The sequence below is a fragment of the Sinocyclocheilus rhinocerous genome, unplaced genomic scaffold (genome assembly GCF_001515625.1).
Source record: "Sinocyclocheilus rhinocerous isolate Xijiao unplaced genomic scaffold, SAMN03320098_v1.1 scaffold8454, whole genome shotgun sequence".
Taxonomy (NCBI): Eukaryota; Metazoa; Chordata; class Actinopteri; order Cypriniformes; family Cyprinidae; genus Sinocyclocheilus; species Sinocyclocheilus rhinocerous.
The window spans coordinates 2,617-18,838 of record NW_015663232.1 but is presented as its reverse complement, the minus strand read 5'-3'; the positions used below and the strand labels follow the sequence as shown (position 1 = coordinate 18,838).

The window sequence follows — 16,222 nt, the reverse complement described above, 5'->3', positions numbered from 1 at the left end:
CCTGACAGTGTCTGCGTTTATCTGCCCACCGTGAGCTCATTCAGCGAGCTCCACAACATACAATGTTAGTGCTGAACACGTCTGCAAAACACAACCAGCTGGTTCTTTGGAGTCTATTTACATGAGTATTCACAAATGATCATGATGCCACATGTTCACTACATCCTTCACACAATGAAATAGTCTGCTTTCTGAAGAATATGAAGGAAAAAGTCAAATAAACACAAATATCAGGCCAGTGGTGATTGAGTGAGCAAGTCCACGGTGATCAGTTAATGTTCAGCGAACAAAATAGCCAGTGCAGTTCAAGTAAAACTTGTAAAATCAGAGTACCACAAACCGACTGTAGTGCCAGCAGTGTTACTGCAAAACATACTCCAGACTCCTTCACACTCCAGAATCACACTGTATTCACACTGGAAGCGTGTCGCTGTCCACACTGGAGGTGCTGAAGCTGCACGTCATCTCATAACGAAATATAAATACATATACAATATAGGTCAGTGTTACAAATTCAGCAAGAGCAGAATGTGTGAATAACTTTGTTTCCAACTATATAGATATAGTTACTGTATATACTTTTTAAAAAAAAAAAGAAATTACTACTTTTTGTCAGCAAAGATGCATTAAATTGATCAAAAAGTGACACTTAAGACACTTATGTTACAAATAAACGCTGTTCTTTTTAACTTGCTATTTATCAAAGAATTCTGAAAAATTAAACGTATCAAGGTTTTCACAAAAATATTAAGCAGCACAACTGTTTTCAACATTGATAGTAAACAGAAATGTGTCTCGAGCAGCAAATCAGCATATTAGAATGATTTCTGAAGATCATGTGACACTGAAGACTGGAGTAATGATGCTGAAAATACAGCGCTGCATCACAGAAATAAATTACACTTTAATATATATTCACATAGAAAACAGTTATTTTAAATTATAATAATATTTCACAATATTACTGTTTTTACCGTATCAAATAAATAGCCTTGGTGAGCAGAAGAGATAAAACATTAAAATACCTTTACCTTTTCTAATGGTAAATATACAACTACATATTTTAACAAAAAATAATTGGTATAAAAATGTATTTATGAAATAGATGTTACATATGAAATAATTCCATTTGCCTATTTTTCTAATTTGCTAAAACGTATTTATTAAAAATAAATGAATCAGCATTTCAGTGAAGTTGATGCATTTGAGATCTTGAGCTGCAATGGAGCTTCAGATGAAAATCTAAATGTCTGAATTTTTTGTGATTTTTTAGGGTAAAATCTCACGTAAAAAAAAAAAAAAAATACAGATTTTTATGTGGCCTTATGGGCACCAATGTAGAATTAAATAAAATTTAAATCTATCAATTCACACATATGCTATTTGTAAATATGTTTTTGTATTTCAGATGCATGAAAGCATGGACTGAAAGTGCATCGCGTCAGACTCGTCCAGTGTAAACAGCTCCAGTGATTCAATGCAGCATGCTACATGCGTCCAGTGCAGACACAGTGCCATTACTCAGAGCATGTCAGGTGTGCACATATATGATGTATTGTTTAAACATAACTCATTTTTATTTAGATTTTTTTGTTTATAGTCAACACTTTGGTATTACTCTGCAATGCACACTTCTGCAAGCCAATCGATAAGTGACCGCTGAATCTCAGATCGCTGGACAGCGTTTCCAGATCTCCTGTTTGGCAGATATTGCTTTTTGCATTATTACCAAGTATCTTGCTTCGATTCATTTGAAATGCTATTGTGCTTTCTGATTACACGCAACACACCCAAACACACGAAAATAATCACCATCATCCATAGAACTGAACACGTATACAGCATTCAAATACTTTGTGACATCCATAATCCTCTTGCCACGAACGTGACAACAAATATAAAAGTCACATTGTGCACCTGTGTCTCTTCACTCCTCGCACACCGACTCGCCCAGATCTACGGCGCCTCCTCTGGTCAGTCTGCGCATCTTGCTGAAGTCATGATCGGAGCGGAGGTAGGACAGCGACGCTCCCTCATGCGTGCCCAGCTGATGGGGCTGAACGTGGGCCGGCAGAGGACGCATTTCCCCTTCACTCCTCCAGAACAGACAGTAGTGCTGCGGCTCCGTCACGCCGAACAGACCGGCGCAGGTTTGGGCTAAAGCCTCGACGTTTTCCCCTGCCTTCCAGAGGAGTGTTCGCACTGCACTACGACAGTCGTCCTGGAATAACACTCGCACAAACCTCTGCACTCCGGCAGGAAACAACAAAAACAAACACACATAGCTGATTTAAAGGAATAGTTCACAAGATGAAAATTATGAGAAATGTAGAGTTACGTCACTTGCTCAGCAATGGATGCTCTGCAGTGAATGGGTGCCGTCAGAATGAGAGTCCAAACAGCTGATAAAAACATCACAATAATCCACAAGTAATCCACACCACTCCAGTCCAGCAATTATGCATGTTTGTAAGAAAGTAATTTATCATTAAGAAGTTTAACGGCTAATATGCGAGTCCATAATAATGTATCATCCAGTGAAAAAGTCCATCTCAAAATAGGGTTGGGTATGTAACCGGTATGTACTAGAACCGAATCAGAACGCAGTGCCTCATTTCGGTACCACTTAAATGCTTGAGCGATCGATTGCAATATTTGTTCTCCGAAACGGACATAAGGAAATAAAATAATTTCCCAACTGAGAAAATTCATGAAAGCAAGTCGGAAATCTTTAATAATACAAATCCAACACATCTTTGTAGTAACGCGAGTGTCCATGTTGTTTCCACATTCCGACTTAAAAGCACAACTCGGGAAATGAGAGCATCCCAGGAGCGCGTGAATGCAGCAAATACACTTGCTCTGATGGCAGCAGGTAGATACCGTTAGCTAGCTAAGCTAACCATTCTTAAACTAAAATGCCTAAAGCTAAACTTTCCTTGTAATGACTTGCAATGAGAAGCGTTTCTAAACCTGTTGTCCAACAAAAGAGAACACTATAACGTTTTTACTCCACAACTGCTTCCTTTTGTGATCTGATGTAGCTTCTTGTCAAAATATGTTCTATACCGTAAAAAGCATATGGTAAAAACTGATAAATTATTTGTTTACAATGATTTCGGACTGTTTTCATGTAAACGGTGCCTGATTTTGTGCATATTTCTCTCCTGATTCAGACCACTGGAGAAAGCAATATTATCGACACATATTTTAGCTGGAATAAATGGTTTAAAGATAAAAATGCCTTGATCAATTTGTTTCTTACAAACACACATCTTTCGCTTCACAAAACATGATGGACTGGAGTGGTGTGGATTACTTGTGGATTATTGTGATGTTTTTATCAGCTGTTTGGACTCTCATTCTGACAGCACCCATTCACTGCAGAGCATCCACTGGTGAGCAAGTGACATAATGCTACATTTCTCCAAATCTGATGAAGAAACAAACTCATCTACATCTTGGATGACCTGAAGGGGCGTACATTTTCAGCATATTTCCATTTTTGCATGAACTATTAAACTAGTACATAAATAAATAATCAACCAACTGTTTATAGTCTTAATACAGTCTCAGTGTGCATGATTAAACTGTTCACACTATTTAAAAGGAAAAAAAACATGTTTTCATAATCAATCATCAAAATATATTCTCAACATTTTGGCTGATGTAATCAAGCCTGTGTGGGCAGGGGGAAAAAAATAATTTATAAATGTTACCTAACATGTTTCACCGCTTCAAAATCCAATCAAACCTCTGATAGAAATCAAGACCTGTCTTACATCATTTCCTGGTGAACAGTCTGTTCTAATCACAAATTTGTCACATTATATACTAGTCATCATTTAAAGTGGATCAAAACCTTTCATCAAAGTTGTCCTAAAACCTAAAACCAAAATGCGTTTGATGAACTCTGATGAACGTTTTTGATCCACTTCAAATGTTGACTACTGTATTATAAAATATTATTACAAGTCAATTGTTTTGGATCTACCGTCCCTTTAAAAATGACTTTGACTGCACAGAAGACAAATCCACAACAATAAATTATTAAATATAAAATGTAAAAGAGGAAATTCTCTCTCTCTCTCTCTATATATTATTGCTGGGCAACGATTAAAATTTTTTTTTAATTGCGATTAATCGCATGTTTTTCTGTGAGTACTCGCGATTAATCGCATTGTTATGAACAAAATTCAATAATGAATTCAAAAGTAGTGTATTGTGCACTTTTTTCATTTAAAAGTACTGCTATATGAACAAAAGTGCAATAACATTTGGTTTGCAAACACTTTAAACAAATAAGGTGCTTTTTTTTACAGCAGTATTCCTTTTACATAGTAGCAGTTAAAATATTTCTTGTAAATCTCAACTTATAACATTAATGTAATCAAATTAAATATAAAACCAAAGCTATTTGCCACTCCCAGGGCATTAAAGTTTTTATAGAAAATATTTTATAGTTTGTTATAGAAAAACAAGCTATGCTCCGACTCCAGAGCCTCGATCATAACATTATAACAGGCACCTTCCGAGTAGAGACCTGCACTATTGCGGGAACCAACGCAGCAGAGTGCGGAGTGGGACAACACTTGATGGGCGAGTGCGGGCGGGTAGACTCGTGTGTGTGGGATGCAGGAGAATAAGGGTGTACTTACACTAAGCAATCTTAATCGTGCCCGAGCGCGTTTGACCCCCAAATCCCGGTTCGTTTGACTAGTGTGATCGCTCCGTGCCACGGTTCGTTTAGCCGTCACTGGCTCGGTCTGAAGAGATGGGCCAGAGCCCGGTTCAGTTGGGCTCGGGCGCGGTGCACATGTAGTGTCGGAGCGCTGAACTTCTGATACGTGCAGCATGATTGCGTGTACATTTCTGAGCGGCAAAAGTGATAGATAAAGCAATATATTGTGAGAGGGCCGTGTGTCACCGTGTCCCAAACGACTCAAAATAATAAACCACAAAGTTAACAAAACGATGCACTCCATTGTGCTGAGCGAGAGCGCTTCTCTGCTGTCTTCACGTGCTATCAGAAACGTGCTATTTCCCACTTATAAAGTCGTGAGTGCTTCATGTGAGCGCTGCTGCAGTCTTAGGTCCACCCCATATGCTCTCATTGGTTGAGTCGCGTGATGACGCTCATCCCAAGCCAGTAGCCTACTGATCAACATCCCTCCCCTCCTGTGACCCATGGTTTGTCTGTATGTGTATTCAGAGCCAGTGAGCAACGGACTTTCATAATAATAAAAAACTGCGCTAACGCGTGATAAAATAATTGTCGGCGTTAATCAATTAATGTGTTAACGCGATAATAAAGCGTTAACTTGCCCAGCCCTAATATATATATATATATATATATAAATATAAATGTGTGTGTGTGTGTCTGTATATGAAAAAATATATGCAGTCTATGGTTTCAACCTGTTTCAGCTGATTGTCTTTCTGGGTCTTGGCTTCTTGCCCCCGCCTCCTGCTCCACTCCCTCAAGTACTCTTGAGCCTCATTGGTCAGACTGCAGGTGGGCATGGCCCCAGGCTTGCTCTGGATCAGACATAGGCTGGCATACACACTCGTCAAATAGTATCCACCTACAAACAAAAACCCATAAAAACTCCTCAGTTCAGGGACATCAACAATGAAAACTTGTAAAGAAAATCTAAATTCATAAAGAGAGCACATAACTAGTTTTAAAGTATAGGTAGATCAACTGGATTACATAATTCATAAGACTTTATGGAAGTGTGTTCGCTGCTGGGTTTCCATGGTAACAGCAACTTTTGATTGCTGTTGCTCTGTTCAGGTAGTGTAGTTCTTCACTGGGAATTTGGCTACTGAAGTTGATGAAGATAAATGATAAATGATGTGGAAATCACACCCACTTGCAGCTCGGAGCTCATTGTAGGTCTGTCTTGAAAGTTTTGTGTGTTATTGTAAAAATCATGAGTTTCATGATCTTTAGAGCTGGTTCATTTTTAAATGAAACCATTTTGATTGACATTTCCCTGTAATTAATGCAAATTTGCATATTTATAATTGCCTTTGAATATCCCTTTGATTCTGTCCCTCCCAGTCCGGGATTCTGTGAAGGATGCATGCAGTACCTGTTATCTAACAAATTATCTTACGGTTATCTTACACGGGAGCATAAAAGTGCCGTCTGCTGATTGGATCCATTAGAAGTGAGTCTAACAAACGTGGATTTTAAACAGAGTCTGTATGTGTTTATTTTTGAGGCGAGTTCTTTTTTACCTTCTCCTGTCAGCCATGACGGCTCAAGCAGCTCCATCATGTACTCCGTCTCCAGCAGCAGTTGCGGGATATTACATTGAACTAGCACATAGGACAGCGCTGGTAGGAAGTCCTCCGACCCCACGTCCTGATCTGAAAATAAAAAAAACAGAGGCAGTTCATGACCCCTTTAAATTACCAGTGAAACAGCTAGTTGCCCTAAAGATGACAAACCAGTATCTAAATCTTTGCTCACCAGGTTGTGTTCCCATGGCTTTGTAAACGCTCTTGCACACCTGCAGCAGAAGCAGCACCTTGTCAATGGGCGAATGGCTGCGCTGCATCAGTGTGAGCTTTGCCTTCGCTCTGTCCATGCCGCGAATGTCCAGGACGCCGACTCGTACAGCCATGCGCTCCAGCGCCCCCTCCTGATAGGCCAGCAAGCTGTCGGTGATCTTCTGTAAGGAGCCATCCTTAGTGTGGAGGGAAACGAGCATCTGCTGCAGCTGAACCTTCAACGGCTTCAACACGCAGCCAAACAGAGCCTTCTCCAGGGCAAGATCTGTGGGTCACATGACAGGAAATATGCATCTTTTATTGTTGGTAAAGCACATGGTGTTATTTAAATCTGTAAAGTTGCTAAATTGTCCCTGTGAAATACTGTGGGTGGATATTTCTGAATGATAACAGTCTCTTTCTGGTCTCTTTGTGTGCCATTTACAGTGTTTGTTGGCTTTGTATGGCCTTGTCAGGGATTGAAATATTGGATGCAACTTTTAATAGACAAGGTTAGTGATTTTAAATGAATTTCACACAAAATATTGTCGCTATACTTTAGAAATAGTCTGTATCTTAATGTTTATTGTGGTGCAAGGCCTTGGCCTGTAGATTAACATTGTAAATACATTACTGTGCATGCAAATCATCTTTTATTTAGCATATCTTTTATTGAACCCAGAATATTTCTTCATATATTCATTTCTAATTTAATAATGCTTTGATCAACCAAAATGAATGCTTACGTTTTACACTGATTTTGCAGAAAATGAGAAGATATGGCACAGATTGCATACTGGCCTACTCATGTTTGCCTAAAGCTATTTGGAACGTGCACATTTTTCCTGTAGCTCTATTCAGAAAAATGCAAATGCCTCCACCAACATCTGAAACAGCATCCATCTCCGGGGATGTGGCCGGCTTTTAAATTTCTTGCTTTGATTTGGGGGAGATATCTCATAATCAGCTCATAATCCCAGCTATGCAGGCTTATAAAGGATTGGATGTTCTTATTTGACTGACGTACTTGTTCTGCAGTATAAAAATAGAGCTATAGTAACTTTAACTTGTGTCTTAAGCTCTGCTGTGCTGCCAGAAGTTAGCATGCTGCATTAACGGTAACAAATTTTCCTACAGAAACTCTGCAAGGAACATTTTAGTACATCATAGAATGGGAGTCATCATCTCACACCAAAACTATGTTACAGCTGTGCTAATAAAAGCTACATGTAACATTGAAATTCAAACATCAATGCTATTTTCCAGAAATTCATTATTTCAAAGGATTCTAGGAAACCTATCACATCTTTTATCCATTCCATTTGTTTTAGAGTTTCAAACCTACTGATTGGTTTCCATGATGCAATTCATAGCGTTGAGTCATTTACTTCCTGTAAAAGCCTTAGTGGTGTTTGCCAAGTCAAGCATCACAATTAATATTGCTCATGATTAGGGTTAATGATCTGAACAAACTCCTAGTGCATCCTAGTGTATTAAACTTAACAATTAAAATTAACTTAACTGCACCATTTGTGCTGTGAACAGAACTCGAATGATGCATCATGCTTCTTGTTGATTGTTTACTTTCATGAACAATCAGACCTTCAGTTTCCACCTGACAGACATTAAAATGAGCAAATACTCATTTAAAGACATCAAAAAGACATTAAAAGAGGGACTTGAGACAAATTTAAAGAAGAGACTATCATAGGGATGACCATCTACAAACCACTCAGAACATCCAGGCAACTTTTTAGCAATGTTCTGCCAAATTACTCACATTTTCTTTAATTAAAAGTAAACAGGTCTATTTTCACTAATATTCTATTCTATATTACTGGTTAAAATTGGGGGTGGTATGGCCTAGTGCAGGGGTTCTCAACTCTGGCCCTCAGGGTCCACTTTCCTGCAGAGTTTAGCTCCAACCCTAATCAAACACACCTGAACAATCTAATAAATGTCTTCAGAATTACTAGAAAGTTTACTAGAATTACTAGAAGAGTTTGATAAAGGTTGGAGGTAAACTCTGCAGGAAAGTAGTCCTCGAGGGCCAGAGTTGAGAACCCCTGGCCTAGTGGTTGCTGGTCTGGTAACCAAAAACTTGGAGGTTTGACTTGTATTGCATGCAAGTGTAACCCCTTTTGGTCCTAACCACCCTTCTCCGAGCAGGACTCGATCCCAGGTCGCAGGTATGGGAGGCGGGCGTGCTAACAAGGATGTTAAAGACCACAGCCTATAGCGGTTTTTACACTCACCCCCCCTAAACTTCACTCCCATCCGGGTCACGGCACCAATGTAACCCCTCTGGTCCTAACCACCTTACTCTGAGCGGGACTCGTACCCAAGCCACCGGCATGGGAGGCGGGTGCTAACAAGGATGTTAAAGACTGCAGCCTATAGCGGTCTTTACACTCATCCCCTTAAACCTCACTCCCATCCGGGTCACGGCACCAATGTAACCCCTCTGGTCCTAACCGCCTTCCTCCGAGCAGGACTCGAACCCAGGTTGCCGACATAGGAGGCAGGCGCACTAACAAGGACATTAAAGGCCACAGTCTATAGCCATCTCTATAGCCATCTTTACACTCACCCCCCTAAACCTCACTCCAATCCGGGTCACGGCACCAATGTAACCACTCTGGTCCTAAACACCTTTCTCTGAGCGGGACTCGAACCCAGGTCGCCGGCATGGGAGGCAGGCATGCTAACAAGGACGCTACAGACCACAGCGTCTAGCGTCAGTCGATGGTGCGCCTCTTGAAATCAGGGGAGTGAGGTTTACTTGCGCAGCTCTTACCAGATGCCTCGGTTACACAAGATATACATTTTAAAAGTTCACTGGAAATTTAACTCATAACCTTGGCATTGTTAGCATCTGCTCTACTGTTTGAGCTACAGGAAGTAATGCATCAACACTGGGTCACTGATTAAACCTCAAGTGATGCCTCCTTACCTTTCTCGTTCTCAGGCACCAGTGTCTCAATTGGAGGTTCTATTTCTCCTGCTTCCAGAAGGAGACTTTTGGCTTGGGACAGAAATCTTCTCATCCCCTGAAGCAGCTCCACAGCAGAACTATGCTTTGAGGCCTCCATCTCCTGCCTCTGCTTCTCTAAAAAGTCCTGCACCAGCGACCCAAATGTGGAGCGCTTGTCGCACGAGAGTTCGTCCACCAATCTGGCAACTCGGCGCTCAGGAGCGAACACGCAAACAAAGGCGGCGGTCATGCGGCGCAGAGTCGATGTGGGGTTTGCTGAGGGAAAACGGGTACCACGTGCGGCAGGCGGCCATTGGTGGGCGAGGTCCGCCTGGGCTTCCTCCTCCTCCAGACTGCTGAAGGAACTATTGCTGTCCAGTTCAGCAAGGGAAGGAGCTCGAGTCCTTTCCAAAGCCAGACACACCTCACCATCTTCAGTATCTTTGTTGAAGTCAGTGGAATTACTCTAGAGAACCACACGATGTGGAGGGGGGTAAGGTAAAAAAAACAATGTTATTTTTAGAACTTGGCACAAGGGAAACAGTTTCAAACACACATCACGATCATGACCTTCCAGAACCACAAGTGCAGTGTGGGCACAGTATGTGGAATATCATTAAATTGTTTGTAGGAGGCAGTTACCCAGTAACGGTTATATTTGTGCAAACCTCTTTCCACCCGCGCTAACTACAGCACAGTTGCATAGGGACTCTGATTTAATCCAGTGGTTTTCAATCCTGGTCCTGGAGACCCATCACTCTTATTTAACACACCTATTTATGATCATCAGCTGGTTCGAAAGGAGCTCCATAAACTTAACGGCGTGTGTCAGATAAAAGAGAGCAGTGTGTCCTCAGGACCATGACTGAAAACCACAGATTTAGCCAAGTAGGATGTGTTGCATTTTGTTGGTCCCAAAACAATGTTACTGTAAAACAAAGACACTCTAAACCCTTTCCATATGCATAACTATTAACTATCCCTAATATGAGAGTGAAATGAGGGTTGATCAGAATTTTGCTCAACCCCATATCCCAGGGGAAGCCAACCCTACTCCTGGAGGGCTACCACACTACAGAGGTTAGCGCCAACCCTAATCAAACACACCCTAAAAAAGGTGTTCGGAATCACTTGAAAGCAACAAGTGTTTTTGAGGAGAGTTGGAACTGAAGTCTGCAGAAAGGTGTCCCTCCAGGAACTGGGTTGGCTACCCCTGCCATATACCACTCAAAGCCTAATAGTCCAATTTTGCTGCTAGAGGGCCACTTTCCACTTTCCATAGTTTAGCTCCAACACACCTGCCCGAAAGGTTCTGAAGACCTTGATTAGCCCGTTCAAGTGCGTTTAATTAGGACTAGAACAAATTCTGTTGAAAGGTCGCCCTCCAAGAGCAGGATTGGATACCCTCTGGACTAACCTCCTCCCTATACCTGAAATCTTATTATGAATGATCAGACTTCCAGCACCAACAAGAACACTGATCCAGAAATACACTGATCCTAGCAAACATAGTCTTAACCCCAAGCCTACCCCCAATTTAACCATTAACTAGCCTTAAAAACAGAGATAAATAATAGGTTGCTAATGTTGTTTAAGACCCTAATCCAGGTGTGTGTAATCCTGGGAGGGCCAAGGGCAGGATTAAAGATTCTAGAGCTAAAGTCCTAAACACACTGCACGATTTTCGGCTGTCCCAGACGAAAGATTGGCATTGTGAAACAATCGTGACGATTTCTGTGATCGTGGCTCCTAATCGGTGGTCCTGTGTCGTACAGTGAGAGAGGTTCAAAGACGGCCGTTTTCACGGCCTTGCGACCAAAAATAGCCTGCGATATAGCATGATCATCGCACAGTGTGTTTGCTGGTATGATCCACGTTTACTGACCAGCCAATAAAAATGCGACATGAAATCAACGCGACATGGTGCTAAAACATAGAACTGCTTACCTCAAGCTCTTATCCCTTCCTCTTTCGCCGCTTCCACTTTTTTCAGCACACATAAAAATACAACTGCTAAAGTGTGATTTATCATGCTCTTTTTGTTTACCACTAGCGCATGCTGATGACGTTTCCTTCTTCTATAGAAACGTGCGTCATATTGTACGAGTTAATTGGTGTCATCATCGTACAGTCTACACACTCGTAGCCAAGTTTATTAGATCCATGTCGCACAGTGATCTTGCAGGATTGCTAAAATCGTGCAGTGTGTTTTGGGCTTAAGGAGAGTTTAGCTCTAGCTCTAATTATAGCTAGACACCCTGTCCAGCTAATCAAGGTCTTCAAGAGCAGTGCTTCTCAAACCTGTCCTGGGCACCCCAGCCACTGCACATTTTGTATGTCTCCCTGAAAGGTCACACCCAAGTCTTGCAGACTCTACTAATGGGCTGATGAGTTGAATCGGGTGTGTTAAATGAGGGAGACATACAAATATTCAGAGGTTGGGGGCCCCCAGGACAGGTTTGAGAAGCACTAGAAACTTCCCGGCAGGTGTACTGGAGCAAAACTAGAAAATGGACCTCTAAGACAAAGGGTTGGACAACCATGTCCGAATCCCAGCCTTGAGCCACAGTAACCCTTTTCGTTGTCCCAGACCAACAAGGATGTTGAAAGGGAAACATGACTCACTCTGTATTTCAGTCAGCCAAGGGTACATAAACTTACAGGTGGTATCGGTCCCAACATCTGTTCATCTTCCTCTTCTGAAGTGGGTGTAAGTGCCGGGGTCCTCCTGAGCACACTTAACCCTCTCGTTCGTCTCGGGCCGCCCTGGTTGGAATTCTGTCCATGTGTCTCCCCTTGGGTTAGGTCCGATTCTCCACCCGACAAGCTGAGAGAGGTTTCATTGGACACACGGACCCTGAGGCTGCGTTTAAAGCGGTGGCGTTTGTGTGAGGCGGTTCTGCTGGGTTGGGGAGGCTGAAGGAACAGGGGGTTTACAAAACATGGGCTGATCAATCTGAATGTCCGGTGGGGCGCTGAGGGCGGAGGGGGGCCGTTAGGAAGGCCAGGAGATGTCTGAGAGCTCCAGAACTCTGAAAAAGCCATGGAAGATTGCAAAGAGTGGAATTGAGAAAGAAAAGACAGTATTTCAGAGCATTTGTGACATATTCTAGTACCTATCGAAACTAAAGCCTTCAATGTATCATGAAAACATAACATGAGATAGTTTTGCAATATCTGTTTTGTGAAACATGACCTGCCCTGTTTTGGTATGGTAATAAGGATGCTATTTGGCATGCAAATTGGAATTGCTTAGGCATGTGGTATTTGTTAGTTGGTAACTAAAAGTAAGGGTGAGGTGTTGGGAAAGTTTGCCAAATGTTGTCGAGTCACTCTTGCTCCCAGTACCAAACAATTATCCCTGAGTTTGAGCAGTACATTTCAGCACTATTTTAGCAGTACATTTCAACAGATTTTGTGATGCTGTCGAAAAGAAACACTAACTTTGCAAAGAGGTTGTTATTGGAGGATGGATGGGAAAATTAAAAACTATAGAGGACAAAACTGCACACCCCCAGGTGGGCATAAGCACAGAAAAGCGCTGCAGCTGGTTGCAAGAGGGTGTTAAGGATGCTAAGTGGGTGTTTACATATAAGTGTTAAAGGTACATCAGAAAAAATGGCAAGTTTAGTTTAAAAGGTCAGAAAGAGGGGTGGAAATGGTCGTGATAAACATGCATTCTTACCTAAACCCAAATGCGAAATGCTTTCCAGCTGGGTGTGTGTTGTGGCCTGTATAATTGCATCTGGGAGCTCAAGTGGGAAAGGCAATACATCTCTGTTGAACACATACATAAAGAGCAGAATTTACATTATACATAAAACACTTGTTTAATTTACATGAATCATTTTCCTATAATGTTTGATGTGTGTTACCTGCTGATGGTGTAAAATGCCACTAGTCTGCAGAGATCAGGGAAGCTCAGGGCAGAACTTTCAAGAGAAAATGCTAAACAGTGTAAAAGAAGATGCAAAAATTTAAGATAGAAAATTGCTACCAGGCATAAAACCTTTTTTTTTTGGATAGTGAAATTGTGCAAGCTTGTCTTATTGGGGAGTAGTAAATAAAAGTATGTCAGGTAGACATGCATAGACAAAATAATCTCTTATATTGCAAGTTAAAATAGGATTTTAATTAGTCTATAATGTGCTTAATAATAATAGAAGCTCCGCAGCACAATACAACAACAAATAAACAGTATGGGGGACCAAAGGATTGTTTATTAGGTTTAGGGGATAGAAAATACCATTAGCTTAGTTTAAAAGCTGTGACATGTTGAACTCACTGGAGTCTTCCTCACGGATGGGATACTGTGACACTCCTCCCTCCTGCAGTCGCACACACAAAACCTTCCTGTGGGAGGCGCTACACTTACACACCAGAAACGTCTGTGGACAAAGAGGGGAGATACAGCATTCATTAACTCTCATTAGATGATGTTGTACATATGTTAAATTATTATACTGCATACAACAATACAGTTGATATATAATGGAATAAAACAAAGATATTGAGAAGTCAGCATCAAGTACAAGAAAATAAACCTTAAAATAAAATGACTATATATGAAGGTAATGCAGCAGGCTGTCTCTAGTTGAGTGTGTTTATCTGAAGTGTAATTAGTTGATTAGTTGCAAATTACACCCATCATACTGGACATTGTTATGCAGTCAAAGGTTATACAGAGGTGCATCACTGCATGATTACTGTAATTATGACTTTAGGTTGTGAATAACAGTGATAAAACATGATTATTTGATTGTAAGAGGCTGTTGGGATTCCCTCACCCCAACTATCTCTCCTTGCAGGATCTGGTGGGCGGAGTCAGGGTTGATTGACAGCTGCAACCATATGGAGTGTGTGAGGACAAGACGATCCAAAACACTCAAACTCCTCGCGTCCATCTATAACACAGGAGACAGGTCAACAAACGCAAAAACTTCACGGAAAGACCTTCATTCACAAAATTCTGTTTATTAAACATATTGGCTCTATTTTTGGCAAAAAAGAAAAATCGAAAAACCCATGCAATGTATTGTTGGCTATTGCCACAAATATACCGGTGCTACTTAAGACTGCTTTTGTGGTCCAGGGTCACATATTTAATGCAATTACATCAGAAATAACTGTAGTTAAATTACAGAAAAATTAAAAGTAATCCAATTACTTTTTCAAGGGAAAAGTGATTAGATTGACAGCTGCAACCATATGGAGTGTGTGAGGACAAGACGATCCAAAACACTCAAACTCCTCGCGTCCATCTATAACACAGGAGACAGGTCAACAAACGCAAAAACTTCACGGAAAGACCTTCATTCACAAAATTCTGTTTATTAAACATATTGGCTCTATTTTTGGCAAAAAAGAAAAATCGAAAAACCCATGCAATGTATTGTTGGCTATTGCCACAAATATACCGGTGCTACTTAAGACTGCTTTTGTGGTCCAGGGTCACATATTTAATGCAATTACATCAGAAATAACTGTAGTTAAATTACAGAAAAATTAAAAGTAATCCAATTACTTTTTCAAGGGAAAAGTGATTAAATGACAGTACTTAATTGCTCAGTAATGCATTACACCCAACACGGGTTATAACACTAATGCAAATGTGCTCTGCAGTTCTCTCTACACAGTTTAACACTTTTTACCTGCAGAGAAACTGTGGAAAAACTCTGCAGGTTCTGTCTGGGCACTACATGAAACACGCAGACAATGAGCCGTGCAGTAGTCACTGCTTCAAACGCTCGCTCTCTCTATATCTCGTTGCGATGACACTGTGTGGGATAGTAGTGAAGTCACTGAAACTATGAAATAAGAAAATTACATAAATAAAAACTCTTGTATTTGTCTATATTTCCAGCTCTGTTCACATGGATGCTGTGTTTCCACTATTACACTCTAAAAATGCCAGGCTGTTTCAACCCAACTTTGGGTCAAATATGGACTAACCCAACTTTTGGTTAAAAATGTAATTTAAAAATGTAACCCAATAGCTGGGTTAGTCCATATTTGACCCAAAGTTGGGTTGAAACAACCCAGCATTTTTTTAGAGTCTATCTGCCTTCAGAAATAAGCAGTAGACTGTTTGGTAGAAATCGCACTTACAGCTTCTTATGTCTCCAGTGAAACAGCTGCTTCTCAGATTGAAAAATCTCTGTCCGATGTTTCCAGTCAGACTGACGCAGTATTCGCCTCTGTGCTCAGAAAACACAACGGACGTCTCGCATGTATTTTGCTTCATCTCACAGGTTTCACAGGCTTCATTCCTCCCCTGTAGAGAAAACAAGAGTTACAACTATTTAAAAGAACAGTTCATTGAAAAATGAGCATTTAGTCATTATTAATGCACTCCGTTTGACTTGAGATATACACTACTGTTCAAAGATTTGGGGTCGATAAGATTTGTTTGTTAAATAAATTAATACTTTTATTCAGCAAGGACGCAATAAACTGATCTAAAGTGAGAGAAAATCAAGGTTTCCACAAAAAGAGCACAACTGTTTTCAACACTGATAATCAGAAATGTTTCCTCAGCGGCAAACCTGCATTTTAGGATGATTTCTGAAGATCATGTGACACTGAAGACTGGAGTAATGATGCTGGAAATCCAGCTTTGATCACAGAAATAAATTACATTCTACAATATATTCAAATAGTAAGCAGCTTTTTTAAATTCTAATAATATTTAACTGTTTTTATTGTATTTTTGATCAAATGAATGCAGCCTCGGCAAGCAGAAGAGTT

The 16,222-nt window shown here is 40.7% G+C and overlaps 1 protein-coding gene across 1 annotated transcript; it reads right to left on the bottom strand.

Annotated features, from left to right (window-relative positions):
* Window positions 1-1,412: 1,412 nt before the first annotated feature.
* LOC107728770 (ras and Rab interactor 3-like) lies at window positions 1,413-14,379 on the bottom strand. Its single transcript, XM_016539049.1, has 10 exons — window positions 14,263-14,379; window positions 13,761-13,863; window positions 13,351-13,423; window positions 13,161-13,252; window positions 12,137-12,507; window positions 9,455-9,941; window positions 6,482-6,787; window positions 6,247-6,378; window positions 5,419-5,585; window positions 1,413-2,245 (listed from the first exon to the last, which is right to left on the bottom strand). The coding sequence occupies exons 1-10, from the start codon at window positions 14,377-14,379 to the stop codon at window positions 1,928-1,930; spliced, it is 2,166 nt and encodes a 721-aa protein (XP_016394535.1). The 3' UTR covers window positions 1,413-1,927.
* Between the last annotated feature and the right edge of the window lie 1,843 nt (window positions 14,380-16,222).

What these genes read in the sequence shown, in the direction of transcription:
- LOC107728770 (XM_016539049.1), bottom strand. Translation starts at nt 14,379, where the DNA reads ATGGACGCGAGGAGTTTGAGTGTTTTGGATCGTCTTGTCCTCACACAC. An exon ending in GCATTTTACACCATCAGCAG is followed by an intron (nt 13,253 to 13,350) that starts GTAACACACATC and finishes TGTGTTCAACAG; the next exon opens with AGATGTATTGCCTTTCCCAC. An exon ending in CATTTCGCATTTGGGTTTAG is followed by an intron (nt 12,508 to 13,160) that starts GTAAGAATGCAT and finishes TGGCTTTTTCAG; the next exon opens with AGTTCTGGAGCTCTCAGACA.